This window comes from Telmatherina bonti (genome assembly GCF_933228915.1).
Source record: "Telmatherina bonti genome assembly, chromosome: 11".
Taxonomy (NCBI): Eukaryota; Metazoa; Chordata; class Actinopteri; order Atheriniformes; family Telmatherinidae; genus Telmatherina; species Telmatherina bonti.
The window spans coordinates 27375652-27397328 of NC_136629.1; the positions used below are offsets into that span (position 1 = coordinate 27375652).

Sequence of the window (21677 nt, forward strand, 5' to 3'; positions counted from 1 at the left end):
TTACAGAAAAGGTAACATCTGAGGTGCTCTCTGGACTTGTCAGACATATTTCCTGTCTCCATTATTGCATTCTATGCATTTCCTTTGTAAATATAAAGGTTACATTATTATTATTATTATTATTATTATTATTATTATTATTATATAAATATTGTCCCATATTTAAATACACTTTTAGTGTCCCCTTGAAACGTGAAAGTATGGTTGAAAAGTTAGGGCTCATGTCAGGAGTTATGAAATGGAGGCTTACTGCAGCTGAGCTCTGCCATTCCTCTGTCCTACTTCTTTGAACTGCCTCCCATTATGCAAGTATATTAAATTTCTGGGATTAAACCATGTACTCCGTAAAACTGCACGAGTAGTTGAGCCTCCAGGCCAGACTGTTTCCACTCAGAGGAAATGACGTGCGAATGGTTTGAATCGTGCGGGCTAATAAACATCTTCAGGCTCGTACAACCCCTACACTGATCAGCCTCCCCCTCACACATCTGGGGAAAACTTCAAGCCTCATGCATCCATAATTTGTGTCCCTGTAAGTTTGATTGGATTAATACGTGTTCTGACATGATTTACTGAGGCCACAGTGATCAAAGTATCCGCTTTTCGCTTGGTTGTTATTATTGTTGTTAGCTAACAGCGCTAGCTCGTCGCTATTTCCCTTACGCGACATTTAAATTAAAGTTAACCATTTACATTAAGTGACTGTGGTTGCATGGCAGTGCAAAGGAACGAATGTATATTAACATTTGAAATGGTTATTTAACACCGTTTATGGTTTCGCCCACGATACCTTAGCAGCGATGCTAGTGAGTCTCCATTAGCTCTTTACTGTGCTAACGCTGGACAGCAAAGCTAGCACAGGAAAGGTAACATTATTGTAGAATAATATTTTGTTTGCGTAATGTTTTGTAAAGCTTATATGAGGGTGTGTCATATTAACATCAGTTTCTCAGGCTTTTACAACCACCTTTCATAAGAAGTGCTTTTGCAAGAGCTCTATTTAAGTCTAAGCTCATGTTACTTGTTACATCAATGTCAGCTGTTCGGTTGCTTTTCATTGAAACCATTTTATATGCTGTGCATCAGCTCCAACACTTTTTCATTTCCATAAAACCACAGGAAAACGCAATGGACCTCCACAAAATAATCCACAGTGCGCTGCACGAATTTATCCAGACTTATATTCCCGATGCAGATCTGAGGTAAGTGCTGCCCCAGATTTACTTTATTCCCCTGAATTTATAGTTGCTGTTGGGTCATTCCGTGCTAACAAACCTAAACCTTCCAGTTCATGTCAGGAACTGCCTTGTAAACATAAAAGACAAGTGCATGGACACAAGAAAGGTTTAATCTTCTATTAAGTCTCAACCTCATAAAATCCTAGAAATTTGATTTGTTTCTTCTTTCATGTTTGCTTTTTGTTGGTTTTTGTTTTGGCCTCACTGTTATATTTATTCTCACTGTATTACAATTTGAAACAAAATCTAACAATCAACTATTTTATTTCAAGCAATGATTGAAGATTGTATGCGTGTTATCCATTGTGCAAATATTTTATCAGGTTCCATTTAATTTTACAAGTCTGTCTCATGATGTGGGCGGTGAGTTTTGGATGTCACACAGAACAAAAAACGCTTACTTTCTTGGAAAACAAACACTAAGAAATCAATTTTTCAACTCAAAAGTTACATTGATATCACAGAATTAAAAAACAGACTGACTGCAAGAAAGGGAAAAATAGCCGAAGTAAAATAAATGTTATAAACTAAGACTATGCGGATACCGAGTAGTAGTTCCAACTCCTGTGAGAATACAATATCTAGTAAAGCTGAGAGATAATTTAAATGTAATCTATTCTAGACTTTGCTGGCCAGTGTTCAAAGATTAATTACTAAAATCATAATCTTTGTGTATATGTCTACAATTCACTACAGCACACTGGATGATGTTCTTCTGTCTTACATCACTGGGGTCTTGGAAGACCTTGGTTCCCAGCAGAGTGTTGAGGAGAATTTTGACGTGGAGATCTTTGCAGAAATGCTGGAAGCTTACATACCTGGGTTTGCCGAAATAGACAGGTAAAAATAATTCATACATTCTTTCTGGTCCGATTATTATGAGACAAGATCAAACCAAACTACTGAGTCTTTTTTCTTTCTTTCTTTTTAGTGTCAAAGTCTGTGAAATGATGTTCAGTCTGGCTTCAAAACTAGCAACTGCTCGGACCTCAGGTACTTTTTTTTTTTTTTCTTTTTTTAAATTTCTTGGCCATAAAGTATTGTTCTAGGGTTAACAAGCTGTTTCCAAACAGGTAAATCAGATTCTTTCTCTTAGATATGAGATAATGTAACCCAAATACCTCTTCTACATTGAGCTGATCTTTATTTTATTTATTTTTTTATTTTTTTATAGCTAATGAAGAAAATAGTTTGCCTAAGGCAATGACAGATGATATTTCATTGAAACTTACCACCTTGCCCAGTCACTCTCCTCCCGGAGAAGAACCGCAGTACCTTAAAACGCCAACAGAGGGCGCCACTGCCAAGGTTATCATCGCAACATCCATCAGCAAATTATTAGTCTTATTTAATTCGATTTTTCTACTAATGTGTCCTGAATTTATTACAATTATAAACTGCAAAAACATGTTTATTCAGCTTGCAGTGTCTGAGTGGGAGTCCCAGGAGCAGCACCTGCTGGAGATGTTTCCAAAGTGCAGTTTGTCCGAGGCTCGCAGTGCGCTGTCAATTGCAAAAGGAGACATGGAAGAAGCAGTACGCCTTATCATAGAAGGCGATGTCCAGCTCAGCCCCACTCCTCTTAATGTGAGTCTGTTGTACTTAGAAACATTGATATTGTGTTCATCCTAGCTGCTCCCCACACATTGTTTTAGTTCATTGACTGAGTTGATACTGTCCTGTTGCCACAGGTAAACCATGGGAAGAGTATGCCCTTACTGGCAGACCAGAAACTTAAAGAGAGCATCCTTGAGAAGTGAGTGAGATCATTGCTGCTGTTGTTGTTTCACAAAACTCTCCTCACTTACAAGTTGATGACTGTTTTCCATCTCAATAGGTACATGCTAGTGGACAGGGAAGAAGATAATAAAACACACCGACCTGTCACCCCTAAAGACGTAAGATTATGGTTATACTGAGTTTTACACATCTCCTTTGTTTCATACTATATTTTTATCATAATGCTGCTTTTTTGTTTGCTTTTTTTTTTTTTTTTTTTTTTGTCAGGCTCCCAAAAAGCTAGTTCGCTACCATGGTAACCAGGTAGTAACAACAAAAGGAGAGCGATATCAGCTTGTGAAGAAAAATGAGACTGAGGACATGAAAAAGACATACGTCAATCTGAAGCCCGCACGGAAGTATAGATTCCATTGATGATGAGCACAACACTGTAAGAGCAGCTAATGACAATACTGTTTACAATATTTTTTATTTATTACATTCAGTTCACCTGAATTTGTTATATATTTTCCCCAAATAATGGTTAAAAAAATTTTAGTGTGCCAGTGGCTTATTTTAGATGCTGTTACCATTGTATGCCTTGGTTGAAACTTTAGTCAGGATGGCGTAATTTGTGTTTATGTTTGTGTAACAGCTTAACTGGTTTATTTTTGGCCACCTCAGCAGGTCTGATGTTGCACTGACAACATATTTTTTCCTTTTGCTCTTCATTTTACCTGGACTTGAACCCTGGATAACAGATTCATAATAAGGATATCTAGTTTAGAATTAATCTTCTGTACTTTTGCATATTCATGTTTGTAAATGAGTTCAAGTGGTGCTGTTGGGTTTCTTTTGGACATTTATTTAAACTTTATTTTCTTTTTTTATTTTTAGGTACATGGTCTCAGTGCCAGTTTGATTGAGATCCATATTAATGTTCATGTTATATATTTCCATAGAATTAGCTGTGACACAAAACGGCATTAAGCCTGAGTCGAAGCACTAAAGCTCATTATAATCATAGTCACATCGAGTAAAATTTCTGATCTTTTCTTTCTGGTATATAAAGGAAGGATAAAAGTTATTAGGTAAAGTTTTACACCTTTATTTGTTGTTGATGTCTTTACTGGTAAATCAGGATAAAAAATAGAAAATTCAATCATGAGTCTTGGCTGGAAATCTTTAGGAAATGACCAGACCTAAGGACCCTCTCTAATGAGGATTTGCTGATCACATAAATTCCTACACTGAAATGCAAAAAAAAAAAAAAAAAACAACTAAGAAAACCTTTAAACTGAGGAAGAAATATGATAGGTTGGTGTTTCTAATTGTTCTTAGGAAAGTGCATGTGGGCATGAATGATTTCATGTCTTTTTGTGATGGACTGGCAACCTGTCCAGGGTGTACTCTGCTTCTCACCTAAGAGCAGCTGGGATAAGCTTCAGCCCCTCTGCAACTCTGCTTTGGCATAAGCAGGTACAGACAAAGGATGAGTAGAAGAATATCTTCACAAAAGGTGGAATAGTAACCCTATTCCTTGGTCTGAAAAAGACTCACCCACTATAAGTGCAGAAAATGGAAAAAAAGGGACTCCAGCTCTTTAGAAGCTGAAGGTATAATCATGCAAGAAACTTATGTAACACAGTGGTCCAAAATAAGCAAAGATTTGTCCAAACTTTTCACAATTTGGTAGGCATTTCAGACACCAAAGGGTTTCATGTGATTTGTAAATCTTTTTTTTTTTTTTTAGTATTTTTCAGCATCACTACAGATTTGGAAACTTGATTTTTACCTGTAAAGGTGTAAGATTGTGTGCTTTCACCGTGTGAGTTTTATTGCAGTGGTTCTCATTTGTGAATTCTGATTTGCTTGTGACTACTTGTGGAAGTAATATGAATAGATTATTTCTTGTATAGTAAGATAATGAGTTGGATGGATTTTTTTTGACATACTATTTGTGTTCCTGTATGCATCTCTTTGGAGCAAATAAGTTGTTTTGAAGAGTATTACTTTCCTGACTGTAGTGTTACACACTTGAGTGTGAAGATATTACTCATACTTATAAGCGGCGATATTATCCTTAATTACTAAGTGGTGTTACTGTAAAACACATTCAGGATTTTCTGAATGTGATGGCAACTGAGTTTTAAACCCTGGCTTTGAGAACCTGCTAACGCACAGTTTATAGTAAATATTGATTTTTGTAACTCATCTTGTACATTGTATTTATTTACTTGTTACATGCACAATTTATTTAAAAGATTTGGTGTGCAACATTTTATTTCAAAACATATCAACAATCATTATTCTGTAATGTAGAATTTCACAAACTCTTAAGAGACGAACAAGGAGACCACATGTTCCAAATAAAAAACATTAAAAACATCTCAAACTGCTTCCAATCCCACCTTTAAAGCCTTTTAATGCTTTTGAAATCAAATAAAATAGAACGACTAAAAATCCACTTCTTCTGTTGTTGCCATGCTAGTAATAAGCATGGCAAAGAATAATGAAAAACACTATCAATCCAAGAGGGAAATAGCAATATGAAGTAAACCATTAACCTAAAATGGAAATGAAACAGTCTTATCAGCTCAATTCTTTTTTTTTTTTTTTTTTTACATCTGACTGCGTTCATTGTTGTGCAGTTTGAAGTAACCATATGTACCTTTTCAACAACTGAAAAGGATTAAACTAATGCCTGAGGCAAATATTTCTGAATCAGAAGATACACACCCGCTGGTTTGAAGGTTGGTTTGGCACATGCAGCACAATATAGATATGATCACTTATTTAGTGATATACATGTCCACAGAAGCTGCAAGAATATACAAATAAGTGCATTCCACATGGGTACTAATCTGAATTCAAGTAGAGCAATGCATGTACCGGGTTATTCCTCAAGCCTGACGTGAAGCTGCAAAACTGTCCACTAGATGGTGTACTGGGCTAAACGACAACTGATGCAAAGCCACATTCCCGATAATCCTGCTAGTTCCATCAGCTAATACAGCTGTAATCAGAATAATATTGTAGCTCAATGAAACCAGCCAGCCAAACTAGCTCTGGCAGAGAGAATCACAAGTAGTTTCTTTAGATAATTGTATTTGGAAATAAAATTGAAGTAAATTTAGTTGTCATTCTCATGCCCATTACTGGTATGTTTAAAATCAAATCCAGTAAAGCCCTTGAAATACAAGCCAATCTTTGGAAAGCTTTTAAAAAGATAAAAAGCTATCAATATTTCTTAAAAAATAAAGTTTTTTTCTGCTATAAGTGCCAACTTTTCACATCTTTACATGTTTATCATATGTAATCACTGTTTAATAACTCTAATAGAGGGGCTTTAATCTCTTCAAATAATGAGTTTAGCCGATTACCACATAAGGCCATCTCATTAGTACACTCAGAGATAATATAGATAATCTTCCACAAACACCCAGGTGTAAAGCTAGTGGTCAAAACACTGAGGTTGCTCTACTGGTACCAATCTCCGACAATTCACAATCAAGACCAAAGGCTGAAACTGAAGATTTGTTGAGAAAAGACTGATAGACATAGTTACATCTTCTGGTCTTCCTTCCAAAGACAAAAAAAAAAAAAAAAAAACTTCAAGTATGTTGCAATCCCATGACTTAGTCAGACGCTTCCTCTTTCAAGTTGTATTTGCAATGGCAATAGCACAGGACTGTAGCAGAATGGTTTCAGTATGGCAGCATATCGCCATGCAGTGACATGTAGCCTCAATGACAGAATGCACATGAAACACACACACACACACTCTCTCACACACACAAACACAGGAGTGTCACTTTCACATGCAAACGGATTCTAAAGCAGTTCATTTGACAGTTTCAAGAATGGAGTCCTAACAGAGATCCTGGTCATATCTCCCCTTGATCATTGTATTCAGTAGAGGTCCAACCTGCAAAAAAAAAAAAAAAAAAAAAGACATACTTTTTAGGATGAGCTGCTTCTTTAAGTAATGCATGTAACAAGGTTTTATTCACCATCCCAGACAGTATATATCTTTCCTTTGTACTAAATCAAGCAAGCCATAAATATTCACTGTAACTGGGTTGCTGGTGGGGTCAGCATGCCCCAGGGATTTCATATAACAGATGACCTAAATGTAGATCCAGCTTTATGTTCTAGAAACAGGCAGAGTGACATTCATCTGCAAACAGTGTGGAGATGGTGAGAGAAACTATAACATGAAGTGCTTTTACCTCCCGTGGATCTCCAAGTGCCTCTCCCAGCATCTTTTCAATATTCCTCATAATAGCAACCTTCTGATGGGCTCGCAGCGGGTACTCTATCCTCTTAGGTGTTGGTGCTCCCTGAACAAGACGTGCACAAGCCACAAAAAAGTTTAGTGGGAAATATAACCACATGTTCGAAGATTGTAGTGACTTAAACATACATACTTTGTACCAGAAGTTTACAGTGATCGTCCCTCCACCATTCAACAACGACTCAATATGATGCCACCTTTAAAAAGAAAAAAAGTCATAAAGCTTGCTGTCAAAGAGCAATTTTCCAAGTATGAACTATCAACAAACTGGAGGGAAACTATTATTTTAAGGCTAATATCAGGGTTTTAAATAAAGGATTGTTTGGAGAAATATTGAGCAGAGGGAACAAATTCAAATAAAACATGGAAAGCAAAGTGTGATGAGCAGAACTTTAACTGCAGTGTTGATGAATGTGAGGAAATGTATTTGTCTTTGAGCTCACAGACAACTAAACAACTATCTACATACTAAAGACTTTGTAAATACTATGCACTTTTCTTTCATTTAATAACCAGTACTGGAAAAATATATATAAAATGAAAAAACCGCCACATGATAATGACATTAAAAAAAAAACACACACAGTTTACTGTAGCACCCTCCTGCTTCATAGATTCCGCTGTAACCATTTATTAATTTCTAATTTAATTTTCAGTTATCTTAGTTTTTTTTATATGACTGATTGATTTTTCAGCACCAATATAGCTCTGTTTTGTGGTAGAAATGACAATCCTGACTATTGACTGATGACACATAGATAGCTTAATTTTCAGTGGTTATTGGACTGCAGTAACAAAAATCACAAGAAAAGATCAGAAGCCATTGGACCTTGGAGCAACAGTTTTTTTGTTTGTTTTTTTTTTATACCTACCCTACATTTTTAGTTTGTTTTATAGAGGTCTAGACTAAAGTTTCTTTTTTGTGTAATGTTTTATTTTTACCATTAAAAGGCTAAAAAAAAAAAGTGTTTCAATACTCTTGATTACTGATGTGCATATGTTGAGTGCAAAGAACCTGAAAATCCAAAGCTAGTGGGTCAGCCCTGCTGCACCCACAGAAACATTAACTAAGATAAGACATTTGCAGTGGAGATGTGCAACCATGTCTACTTCAAACCTGCTTCATACAAGTTTTTAATTAAATGAGTTTTGCTATAAATCTTAAGAGAAGCACGTCATGCTGGTCACTTTTTCAATTTGATACAGCTACAGGAAAAGACAACAATGTGACAAGAACTACCTGTGAGTTATGTGAGCCCAAATCAAGGACATCAACTAGCTACAAGTCAAAATTGTTTTAAATTATAGCTTATTTCCATGTGTCATTTTGTTACAAAACTATCTGCCATATTATTTATTTGATCAGAAAAAAAATGTGTAAATAAAATGTTAAAAAAAAAAATTTTTGTATCCAGAGACAAAAAAAAACCTCACTTGACACACATAAGTATATATATATGTATATATATATGTATATATATATATATATATATACATATATAAAGTTCATACGCTTAACACAAGTGCTTTTGCAGAGTGGGCACATGTGTATGTGTATGTATATATATATATATATAAAAAATTTTATATATATATATATACATACACATACACATGTGCCCACTCTGCAAAAGCACTTGTGTTAAGCATATGAACTTTTTTTTTAATAACTAACAACTACCGCTGCACTATAATCATTTCTAGTAGCAACATTTTAGTGAAGCTGAGCAATTTAATATTACAAGGTAAACATGCCAATGGATCATTTTCAAACAGCCTCTTACATGTAAAGAGTTTTATACTGAAATGCAGGCGTGGCTGGCAAGGCTTTCAAAAAAATCAGTGTCCTCATGTGATAACCTGTTTAATAAGTTACATCATTTCCATAAAACAACCATAAAAAGGTGCTTCTTACCAATACATTGGTATGTACAGGACATCTCCAGGGCCGACAACAGCTTCATAGCCCACAACATTTTTAAAATTTGGAAATCTCTCATAGTCAGGATTATCAAAATCAACCTATAAACAAAATAAACATACTGTTGATGAGACACAATAGCATATTTTACTCCATACATTTTTCAATAAACACTAAATTATTTACTCAAAAATAGCATATAGTAAATAAAAATATTTATTACAGAAAGGTCATCCTGACTTCCAATAATCTATGAATAAATATTCATAATACTGCACTAAATGAATGACATCAAACCTGACATGTTTTTACATTCTATACCTGGCTTTGTCTGTCACAAGGGTGATGGACAGGGTATGGATACAGACACTCAAACTGGTCTGGAGGGAAGAGAATGCATCTCTTATGGCCTTTGATCTGTGCAAAGAAGTTCTGCTGCTCGTCGTAATGTGCCGGTGTTACGTTGCCTGAGGAATTAACAATATGAAACACAATGTGCAAATTAATAAAAGCAAAAACACTTGTAGTTACAGGGGTGAGATCAAACTTTTTGCAGCACAAACTGCAGTTCTTATGCAGTAAATAAATATTGTGAGAACCTTACCTTCCATGCCCACAAGTAGCAGGTTGGATGTCAGCTGCCCCCAGTTTCTCTTGGCTTGTTGCTTGTTGATCCAGTTCCAGTTGAAGCCAAGAAAGTCAACAACAATTTTCTTTCCTACTGTGTCATTCAAGGTCTGCTGCAGATAGACTCTTGAAATGTACAAGAAAGCAACATAAATTATGAGCCATATAAGCTTAAATAGATGCCTGAAACCAGCTCAGTTCAGCTTATTTTCAGTAGGGCTGCAATTGACTTTAGGGGATATATGCTTGCTTTAAAACTTTGAAGAGAAGTGGTGAAAGGTTTAGGAAACAGCAACCACTGTGAGTGTCAGTAAGTCAAACACTGAGGAATCTTTGGTAAGTGATCTGTGTGGCCGATCAAGTCAGGTCACAGAAATAAGCTTCTCCTCCGATTCTCCTTTATGAATGCTTAGTCATTTGCTCTACTTTCTTTTGCTGTATTGCATTTCATGAGAGAGAACATCTCTGCCTGCAAACACACCTGCAGCACAAACAGATCATCTTCCTCACTCTTAGATGAGCTTTAAAGACTGAAGTTTGTGGCGTTAGAGTCCAGGCAGTACTAATAAACACCTAAGTTTATATTTTATTCTTGATATCTTACCTCTCCTCTCCTCCCATCTCTTCTGTTTTGTGCATTTTATCCACAAATTCTGAGAATTTCATTTCCATCCGTCGAGACTTAGGAGCAAAGTTCTCAAAGTTGCACATTTTCTTCTCATCATAGTAGAGGAATTTGTGGTTTTCCGAAATGTAAACAGAGAAGTCTCCATTTCCAATGTTCTCAAGGAGGTATGGGATGTCCCATTTCAGAGCTGGGTAAACAAGGTTTGTGTCTGTTAAAACCACCGGTTCCTGACAAGAGAGAAGAACATTTCAGTACAATAGCATAACAAAATCAGTATGTTTAGCCATGTATTTAACTTGTATAAAAGTAGTAAGCTCTGTTCAAGGAATAAGTTATATAGTCTATCTATGTTTCTTACAAAATGCATGTTCTTTTGTGTGAAAAATAGTTACAATTGTTTGACATTATACTATCATTCTGTATAAAAGGTGTAATATAACCCATGAGGTAAATGCCTAATGTTACACTTGAACAGCAGCATGAAATTTTTATTATTATTAATATTATTATTATTATTATTAATAATAATAATAATAATAATAATAATAATAATAATAATAATAATAATAATAGTCAATCAGAAGATAATATTGACTTTGTCCAGAAGGCTGCTGGCAGAAATTATAACTTTCTGTCTTGCAACAGACTTCATCAAGCATCAGATCAACCTATACGGACATTATGACAAACCCTAACTTGGAGCTCTTTAGCACCTTGTAAGACATCTTCTCTCTGAGAAATCAGTCAGAACAGCTTGGGTTTTAATCCTGTATGGGACATTTAACCTGCAAATGCCAGCTTGGGCTGCTTGTCTGGAACACAACTATGCACAAGTAACAGGACAGGTTGCCAACAAACACAGAAGGAAAAGTGCTTCAGTCTAGTAAGAACTATAATACTCCAAGAATGTTGTTTTCACACAGGCACCAGAGAACTTTTCCACACAATTTTAATATTTAACTGTCTACAACTGCAAACTGAGAGATGGGCGTACTTCTACAGTAAGATGCATTCTCACAAATGCAAATACTGCCATATTGGGGCTGCATAGTAGGTACTGGAGGCAGGAGATGATGAAAAGTATGCTAGTTTTATTTTCATGTTAATATCTATACAACATGTATAAATATCTAAAATAAAAAGGCTGAGTAGAAAGCATCATGCATGCCTCCAAAAGATATTATAAAGCATGACTGTTGAATATGCTAACTCACTTGCTACCAACACCACAGAGCGTTAACGTCTCTATTCATGCATGGATTTATTCAGACATTTTGTGAGTTGAGCACAGGCAAGCTGACTAGGTTCTCTGCATGCAACCACATGAGAAATAAAAACAAATTTCGTGGTTGTGGTGCAAGTGTTAAACTGACTTTCATCCCATGTAGCTGTTGTACTGTTGTACACATCAACTGTCACAGGATAAAACTGCATGTAAAAGTGCAGCTTCTGCTTTTTTTTTTATACAGTAAGTTATCAGTCCCAGTTACTGTGAACAGTAAAGCATGTAATTTAATGAAGATTGTCTAATTAGATAACTACATTAGAAAAATATACAATCACATTTGAGTACACCTATACAAACTTGCCATCAAAACATTAAAGATAAAAAAAACTGCATACCTGTGATAATTGTGCCATCATGTTTTTCAAACCTGTCTGGATTTATTTGTTATAAATACAGAGTATGTTTTACTTGATGTGCATCATTCCTCTAATGTAAGTTTAGATTCTAGAGAGGCAATGCAATTTTGAAATGTTGGGTTTCTATTGATTTTTTATCTGTAAGGTTTTACATATCAAGATAAAAGATGTGGTCTTTAATCAAAAGCATCACCAATAAAAAAATTTTTAAAAAACTGCATGTTAGAAAATGCCATCTAACATACTGCAGTATATATCTGTAGTTTGGCCTAATACTATTTTAATAAGGTATCTTTATTTTCAGTTCTCACTATGATTTGTGTTAGTATTTGAATTTTCTTTATGTTTAGGATTGTGTTATTTTTCTGGTGGGCTATAAAGTCCTGGATTCGCATGGGGGGAAAAAGTTCAACAAACATTAGCTATACCTGTATCAGCTGTTTGAACAAATCATGAAATAAATTCCGCCACGCGGGCGGAATACTTGCGTTTAGACGGTTTCCATGGCAACACACATCTAGTAATATATTCGCACAGAAATTTGAGTTCCGAGGTCTACGTGACTGACTGAACGTAGCCCGCTGGGCGCGCTCCCGCGACCGGCCTGCCTCGCGCGGCCGCAGCTGCTCTCAGTTTCACTTTCGTAGGACGAAGCTCATTAGGACTCTGCGGTGGCGACGGATTAAAATTAATCTTTAAAAAAAAAAATCCACATGCCTTAAAATGACCGCTTAAACTTTCAGACTCTTGTGTTGGGTTGCGTTCATATACTTAAAATCAGCTGTTATTGGTTTATGATCTAGAAAGGCAACATGAAATGCTCTCGTTATGTGATCAGCGCTGCAAGACGTCACTCCCCGTGTAAAACACCCAGTAGGACAACATAATGTAACCATAAATGCTTGTACGTATTTATCCATTCATTTGTGTGTTGTTTAAGTCTACACGTACAGGGTGGTTTGCTCTGAAAGCTGCAAAATAGGGATGTTTGTCTGTCCTAACTATGAATGTAAACAATGCCTCCTGAGAAGGGAAACATTTTTAAATGGGATTGGATGAGGGGTAGTAAGTAGGTTTACAAACTATAATTATTCTGTCAATGAACTTGTTGCCCTCCTACCCTCATTATGATAGCACATTCCTCACATTCATGATTTCTTGGTAAAAGGACTTTAAAAAACTTAAAACATCTTAAATTCTATTCACTTTAACTGAGCTATTTTGGAAACGTATATATATGTGAAGTTCATTTAACAAGGTAGTTGTTACTATTCTAGAGATGCAACATGTAGGTTAGTGTGTAGCAGTACTGCAGAAGAGAGAGAGGGGGGCTGGCCCTAGCCCCAGGCCCACTTTGAGATGTATTCATGATGACATCTTTCTATTTCTGTGCATACAAAGTACAAGGGGAAATGTCCACAAGTATTTTACATGTCTCTTTTTTTTGTCTGTACAGGTTAGATTAAATAACTAGCAAGTTGTCGCAGTTATGATTACAATATACAGAGGTCAGGGTGACGGGGTTCTGGGTGACCTCTTTGGCTTCTACTCATAAAATTAAAAAAAACCAACTACAAACTAAGTCAGACAGTACGTGTTGAGCCATCTGGCTGCAAGATTAAGTGAAAAATAACAACTTAAATAACAACCTAAATTCCTTTAAAAAAAAAAAAAAAAAAACTTTTTGGAAAGGCAGAATGGGGTGCAAATGAACCTTCTGAAAATTATGTAACAGGTAATTTGCCTTCTCAGAAGATGCCCTTGTGATGCATTTTATAATTTTCTAAGTGTCATGTTTCATCAAAACAAAAACCTGACAGGATGAAGTCAAGGTTAACTCTGGTGTGACAGGCTGTTTCATTGGAACTGTTCAGGAACAGGTGATTGCCCATAGGAAAATTTAAACAATCAGTATTATAGATATCTTTTAGTAAAGGCTCAAGCTAATATAAACTCCGGATCAACAACAAATAAATTTAGGCCTTTGCAAAAATGTGAATAGTTACTGCAATGTGCATCAACATTTTCATTGCCTCTGTACATTAGGGTGGGCTCAATGCAGGATTTGTTCACCATAACCCCACAGCTGGTGTCAGATAAAAGAGGGAAAATCCAGCTCGATGTGTTGCTGATCCCTGCTTTGTTTACACTCCTGACATGTCGCATTTGTGTATGCAACAATGAGATCAGCAGATGCTTTCAAAGGAAATACTGAACAAGGAATCATTTAATTATTTATACTTGAATATCAACGTGATTTGCAAAATGTTATGTTACTCTGAGGATGGCATTTATTGCCAGGCAGTCAAGTCACTTGGGCAGCAGGGGAGAGAAAAAAAAAATCCCATCACATTCACAACCACAAATTTAACTTTCACTGTCATCACTGCGATATACCGGTCTTTCGTTTGTTTTGTTTTTTCTTAAATAAGTGAGCAACAGGTTTCTAAGACATGCTCTTCATAAACTTCGTGGCGCATCTCTGTTATGCCAGCTGCCAATCTGAAAACGTCTGCGGCTCTTTAACTTAAAGGGTAATTACTTCAATGTGAAAGCTAACTTTTCCGCCTTTACCTCGTTGTTTATTAGCATCTCTGCCCTGGGATCCGTGTGAGACAGCCTGGGGATGGGCTTGGTTGGGAACGAGTATTTTCGGAGCTGAGAGTCATCCCAGCCCCTGCTCTGGACGCCAGAGAAAGCGGCGCCCCCCTCGCTTGTCGTCGGATCCGCTCCCACAACGGTCGCCGCTGCCATGGTCCTCCGTCCTCCTCACAATGAAACCACCAGCAACTGGCCTCTCTCTTTACGGCACCCCGCTAGGCTTAACGACCAGCAACCAGACTATCATGTAAACCTTCCCTTCCGCACTTAAAAATGTATGAATGGGCTGCGCTTTTCGCCCGCCAGGAACGTTTCACCGCAGCCCTGTTCCGTGTTTAAGTGTTTACACGCTGTGTTGACAGGCAGAAGAAAACAAACGAGGCGAGACAAAGTACTCAGCAAACCATTTTTACTATCTTATGCCCAGAGTAAACCACAGCGACACCTAGAGTTGGGAGTAACCAAATGCTCCTGCTGTAATGTCTCGTCTCTACCACAAGAGGAAGCTGGTGTATTTGTTTTTCTCTGTTTCGTAAAATAACCTAATCATAAAATTAGTTTTAAAATATACAAATATGTTATTAAAACTGCTTTCATACACCATGATGTTTTTTGAGGTATTGAGTGTAATGGTGAACAAGTTGCACTGTGGTTGTCATGTTTAAGTAATCATACACTAAAAGTTATATGCTTACATTTACTTCACAAAAGGACAGACTCAAATCCTTAACACTGACGTTTTGCGCAGTTAATATAAGATCAAAATACAAAGTAAAAAAAAAAAGAAAAAATAGAAAGTAATCCCTAACACAAAGTTGTAATTGAATCCAACCACAACCATCCACTTATATTTTGTATATTAGTGTTAAAATCTTAAAACCTGAGGTCCAACAAATGAGGGGTTTTGAGGAAAGATAGTGTCAAACTGTGCCAAACTGGCCACATTTGAGACATCACCCGAACTGTCTGTACTATAAACCTTTTAGTTTTAGTTTTGTTTGTGTGTCACTTTATCACAGTTGATCTTCACATCAACATATTCTGTGATTTCTTTAAGTTTTTTAGCTACAGTTTCAGTCTAAAGGGGATAAACATATTCATCCTCAAATAGTTTTTTTATTTGTTCATACCTTCTGGTTTCAGAGATTTACTTATTTATGAAAATCTTTACATTATTTCCTAACTCTGGTTCAATTTAAAAAATATATTTTTGAAGCAAACAAATATGATAAAATAATATATGGTACATCACACATAAACTAATATTTTGTTGAACAGTCTTTTAATGTTGCCATTCCAGTCAGGTTTTTTCTGTACCTCTCAATCATACTGAAAAAAGAGCTGGAATCTTTCCAGGGCAGATTTATTTGTTTCTTTTGTTTTTTTGTTTGTTTTTTTTTTCAGCTCAAATGAAAATAAAATATAATTTAGCAAATCTTTTCTTAGCTTCCAGTTATTTGAGTGAGAGGAAAAAAGCAGATAACTGATAGACATAATGTCCCTTAAGAAAGTGAATGCATAAGGAATAACATTTACATAATGAGTAACATATATGTGAATACATGTGACATAAAATACCACATTTAGTAAGACACAATATAAAAATTCCTCTACGGTAAAAAGTTTTCTCTTAAGTCTATATCTGAGCGGGGGTCGGGTTGACCTTGGTTACTCTCTTAAGTGACATTATCTATATCAGTTATCTGCTTTTATTCTTTATTGATGTAAAGCACGTATGGTAACTTGGGATGATAAGCTTCCTGCTGTGAAAAACAACAAAGATAGAAGTTGTTCATTTACAAGAAGAAGGGCTCTCTGTCTGCTGAGAGGTGCCAAAGAGTCTGAATTGGCACCTCTCTTTTTTATTATTTATTAATGTTTTGTCTATTGTTATCACATAGGCCCTTTTTTATTACACTCTGGTTGTTAAAAATTTTTTGTTGCCTTTGGTTATCTTACCTCCTTGATTACTTCTGTGTTCAATTTGTGCTAGTTTGTCCATTTTAAGTCTTCTGTACATTCCTTTCATGTATCATTTGTCCATTTTGAATGTCATTCTTAGTTTTTATTAAATTTCTGCTTTAGGACCAGGGGCCTTTTGACTGGATTACTATGCCTTCATGTGTCCAGGTCATGGGTCACTATTTTTATTTTGAACATTTAGTACATCTTATAGTGTTACCATTATACAGAGATTGAAATAAAAATGACAGAGATTAAATTAAAAAAATTGCAAATGAATGCAGGGCACAGGAATACAGTTTTATTCTTAAAGTTGTTAAGTTGCCCCACTGTATATGGCAACTGAAGGTTGAGCAAACACAGCTGAAATACTGAACACGTATCAAAATATGGTCATCATTGCCCCAGCATTACAGAGCAGCCGTTCCTCGTGAGACAGCAGGAGACAACACACAGTGTACTTTGCTCGGTGGAGTGATTAGCTGATGGAGCCATGCCTCAAAAATCCAAGTGGTTTTGAAATCATTTTTGTGACATTGGTAGAGTAACATTTTAAAGCAACAAATAAGCAAAATTTCAGCTCAGTTATTTAGCAGCAGTCCTTGGAGGTCTTGTTTGTTGTCTCTTGAGTCAAGGCAGGGACTGGTTTAGGCTCCCTGGTGGGTTCCCATGCCTGGTGTTTCCTGTGCAGATCAGTGAGTTGACCTGAACAGAGCTGATCCCTCTGATGCCACCCCCACCTTCTCGTTCTTTGCATATACACATAAGCTGGAGGCTAAACATCCATATTTCAGTCCTGCAGATAAAAACACACCCAGACACCACTGCTGTCCTTTTCGCTTCAGATAAACAGCAAATAACTGTTTCGCAAGGCTGGCAGCAGAAGGTAACTGCTGTAAAAAGTTTCTGTAATGCAATAACTGCTGATTAATTTCCTAATGGTAACTACAAATTTCACTGAATTTTCCAAATCAGAGCGGTGTATTGATGTTCCACTGATCTGTACTTATCTGTGTTGGCTTTCTCTCACATTCATGCTGACCCTCGCCCCTCAAGGTGTTGTAGGTCCAAAACCCTTAAGCCATAAATCCTATTAGTCAAGGATTCCCTGAAGCATTATAAGTCGTTTTCCCAACTTTAATTGTTTGCATTATCACTTGATGTCTGACCAATATCAGCCCCTTTTCTGCAATGTTTTACTTCAATGTACCCCCTTATCTAAATCATGTGTGACGGAGTCAGAGTATTCATCCAAACAGAAGATTCCTTAATCTGCCTCTGAACAAAACTCAAACTTTGACAGCCTGCAGTATTAGATGACTTACAGAGCTGCAACACAAAGTTTTACATATCTCTTGCATTTCTAGATCAGAAATTCAAACACGTAATTAAAGTTATTAACAAAACCATCTTCCCACCGTTCCTCTGTAGTGTCACCTGTCTCCCTGTCACCTTGCGCTCATGTGTTATCACAGATTGGAAATGGCAGGGCCAGCCTGAGAGACGGAAGTTCAGACCCCTCAGTCAGAGGTCGTGTCACTCCTTGCAGGGGGGGCAGATTGTGTGTTTGAATCATGATCAACATTATGCGTTGTTTCACATGTCTGTTTGATTCATCCAGTGTTCCTCCCCTCCTCCCCTTGCAAGTGTGTGGCAGAGTGTTTGAAGGACAGAATGAGAAAAAAAATCTGTAACTTAAAATTAAAATAAATCAAATAGGGCTCTTTTTAAATGGAAAATAAATATAAATGGGGAACAAGACAAAAAGTGAAAGTGGAAAGATCATGGAATGGGCCTGCATGGCAGGCTGGGGGGTCAGTAGATCAGAGAGACAGTATGTCATGTTGTCTGACTGTATTGTTTATACTCTACGCAGCAGAAAGATTAAACACAAAGGTAATACAACTAAGGAAATGCATGTTGGAAAAGGATATAAGGGAACTGTTTATCAACTAAAATTGAATCATCCTTGACCAGAAGACATAGAATGAGTCATATAACCAGCAGTCAGGACCTCAACACTCTCTTCTGAAAATGAGGATGTCGTGTGTCTTTCACGATCTAGTTTGGAGATACAGTCAGGTGTTTTAGAATTTACTCAGAGGATACAAATGGAAATAAATTTATTCAACAGCTAATTAAAATAACTAGAAATAATGAAAAAAACAAAAAAACAAAACGTAATAACTGGGCCATATTAAACCTGAAAATGAAATCCTGTAATTGATAAAGCCTTTGCTTATGCCAGCTGAGTTATGATTGATACAATAAAATGATCATTTTTCTCTCATTTCTGTAGACTACTGCATGTCCCATAATGATGGTAAACAAATACAATAAACAATAAAAGGCACAGAGGTGAGGTAAATGTTGAGACGTATATTATTATTCGTGTTCAAACCAATCTTTAGATTGGTTTGAACAAGTGGTTCTGGTGTTTCAAGTGGTTCTGTGGATGAAGAAAAGTAAAATAACCACAACAAGGTACTAAGTAGTAACAAATGAATCTGAAACAACCTAAATTCATTGAAAATTACACGGAAAAAACAACCAGATGTCAAACAATTAAAACGAATAGCAAAATTACCGCAAAAACTGAAAAGTAGCCCCCCCAAAAAACAGTAAGTGAATGCTTTATTGTCAAAAATATCTAAAGACACACAATGGGAGACTAAAAGCACAACAAATCATATCCAAATGGTTTATTGTTGCATATTTTTTAGCCGCGATGTCTTGGTTCCCTGTGGGCCACCCACCTCTGCCCAGGGTTCAGTTTTTTGATCATCAGTCCAGGGTTACAGTGGTACGATGAAACACTGTAAGCTTTGATTTACTTTTGAAGTCAAAGGTTTTCTTAGCAGAACTGGCTGTCCAGCCCCTGTCATTAAGTCTTTTGGTTAAGCATTGCACTATCTGCCTTCTATATTGCTGATGTGCAACTGATCTTGACTAAAACGGTGAGCGATTTCACAGATGCATCTAACAGCCAAATTTTAATAAAGACATGTTTTTCATGCCCAGTTTTCTCACCTAATAACTTTGTGCTTTGCTTTGTATTTTGCATGTGAGTGCCAGTGGGCAGCAAACCTCTTCACTAGCATAATATCATGAAGTAGTACAAATGAAAATCAGTGCAGTGCATACAGATAGTGTAAAGGGGCTTATCAAAGTGTTTGTCCCAATTACAGTTTTATGTTGGGCTTTGTTTTGCTTGTTTGTTTTATGTGCCTTTCTTGTCCTCCCTTACACAGCAATTTGCTGAAAGTCCACAAAGCCGCAGGGCTAAAACTTGGAATGCTGAATCTTTTGTTGGTGAGCAGATTTTGCTGCCTGCCAGACAGAGCAATCCAGTCAGCCCACAGGGGTCATCAGAGGAGAGAGGAGTTCTGATTATGATCATTATTTGGTAAATAAGATGTCAACAAGGTGTTTCCTTGACACTTTGTTGGGTAAAAGGAGGAAGGTGCAGAAATGAACGCCCTCTTCTCAATGGGACCTCTAATCTCCCCTTTCATCTCCCTTCTTGTCTGAATGGGTTCAGCTTCGGCTGCCATGTGCTAGTCTGCCTGGACCTGGCACTTCTTACTTGCAGGTGGGGTGAGTATCCTGGCAAGCATGTGTTTATAAAACCCACTTGTTTGGGCACAATACTTGAACTAACTTCTTTTGAGTGAACAGTGTGAATCTGTGCAAAGCCTTTTCCCAAAGTCCTTTAGAAGGCGACGGCCCATTGAGAGGAGAGGAGAAGGGATTACCTTCCTCGACAGTGGTGCATTTCCGAGAGAGCTGATTAGCTCTGCATTCATTGTTAAATCGAGCAAAGGAAGGCCCTAGAAGAGTGAAAGGATCCAAATAGGTGGGCCCATAAAGAAAACAGCCACAGGAAGCCTTGCACAGGCAACCCAAAGTTTTCCCAACATTTCTTTCCCCCACTCCTAAGGAGGTGCGGCGTGGAAAAGGAGCTTAGCATACAAAATTAGAGGCGGGATGATTTTTAAGGGCAACTTGCCTCATGCCCTCCACCCCCACAGTCCTGTTCTGTCTGGACAAAGTTAATTAAACTAGTATTAAACAGTGAAGAAACTTCCAAGCGCTCTTTGGGGATTACCATGATGAAGAGTAGAACGGGAGGTATTTGTTGAGGCGTAATTGAGAAAGGCGTGATGGAGGGAAGAGTGCGCTGGGATGGTTTCTTTTCTGTTTGGTTGTTCAGAGGGTATCATAACCCCAGAGGGAGCAATGCAAAGAGTAAGGTTGTGTTTACTCCAAACCATGAGGTATTGATGTCACAGACTATGTTAAAGGATGAGCTTTTTCTTCAGGCTGAATGATATGCATGATTAAAGGATTTATTATTCTTTCATTACATTTTAATAGAAAAGAAACTGAAAAGGCAGCTAAAGAAAAACTAGAAAACGCTGTGCAATAAATTAACAATGTACAGTACAAAGTGCTTCATTTTATGTACAATTAAATACATCAACAGGGCAACAAAAGTCAGGGCATGCAAGATGATGGGAGAGGAAATTGTACCCATAAATGTTCAAATGTAGCGTCATAAAATGACCTGAAAACATGAGGGGATATTAAAGGGGTATTTGAAATGCACAAAGATGACTGCAAGGCTGGTGTGTAGATACAGCCTCATAAGCTCTTAAAAAAGGAGGGGTTTTTTTGGCATTATACATTAGTCAAATCAGTTATCACGGTGCTAAGAATTTCTCCTGGGGTTTTAATCTTATGTCTGAGAATGAATAAATGATTTGGACCACAGGTGTCCAAATCATTTATTCAAACTCCAGTCCTCAAGGGCCGGTATCCTGCAGGTTTTTGTTGTCTCCATGCTCCAACACACCTGACTGAAATTCATTAACAGGTTGACAAGAAGCTACTGGATCCATTTGATTGGAATCAGCTGTGTTAGGAGAGGGAAACAACAAAAACCTGCCAGATGCCGGGCCTCGAGGACCAGAGTTTGACACTTACTATATGAAGTTAGGGGAAAAAAAATTTCTTTCATTGCCCAATGACTTTTCAAAA

At 36.9% G+C, this 21677-nt stretch overlaps 2 protein-coding genes across 2 annotated transcripts; one reads left to right on the forward strand and one right to left on the reverse strand.

Annotated features, from left to right (window-relative positions):
* Positions 1 to 422: 422 nt before the first annotated feature.
* On the forward strand, positions 423 to 5229 carry cuedc2 (CUE domain containing 2). The gene is made up of 9 exons (XM_079248918.1): positions 423 to 532; positions 1120 to 1202; positions 1935 to 2078; positions 2170 to 2231; positions 2413 to 2546; positions 2658 to 2825; positions 2930 to 2994; positions 3076 to 3136; positions 3246 to 5229. Exons 2-9 carry the CDS (start codon positions 1129 to 1131, stop codon positions 3390 to 3392), a joined length of 855 nt encoding a protein of 284 aa, XP_079105044.1. The 5' UTR covers positions 423 to 532; positions 1120 to 1128; the 3' UTR covers positions 3393 to 5229.
* Positions 5230 to 5365: 136 nt separating this feature from the next.
* On the reverse strand, positions 5366 to 15010 carry hif1an (hypoxia inducible factor 1 subunit alpha inhibitor). The gene is made up of 8 exons (XM_079248916.1): positions 14649 to 15010; positions 10407 to 10657; positions 9780 to 9928; positions 9497 to 9642; positions 9170 to 9276; positions 7388 to 7451; positions 7190 to 7300; positions 5366 to 6885 (listed from the first exon to the last, which is right to left on the reverse strand). Exons 1-8 carry the CDS (start codon positions 14826 to 14828, stop codon positions 6829 to 6831), a joined length of 1065 nt encoding a protein of 354 aa, XP_079105042.1. The 5' UTR covers positions 14829 to 15010; the 3' UTR covers positions 5366 to 6828.
* Positions 15011 to 21677: the final 6667 nt, after the last annotated feature.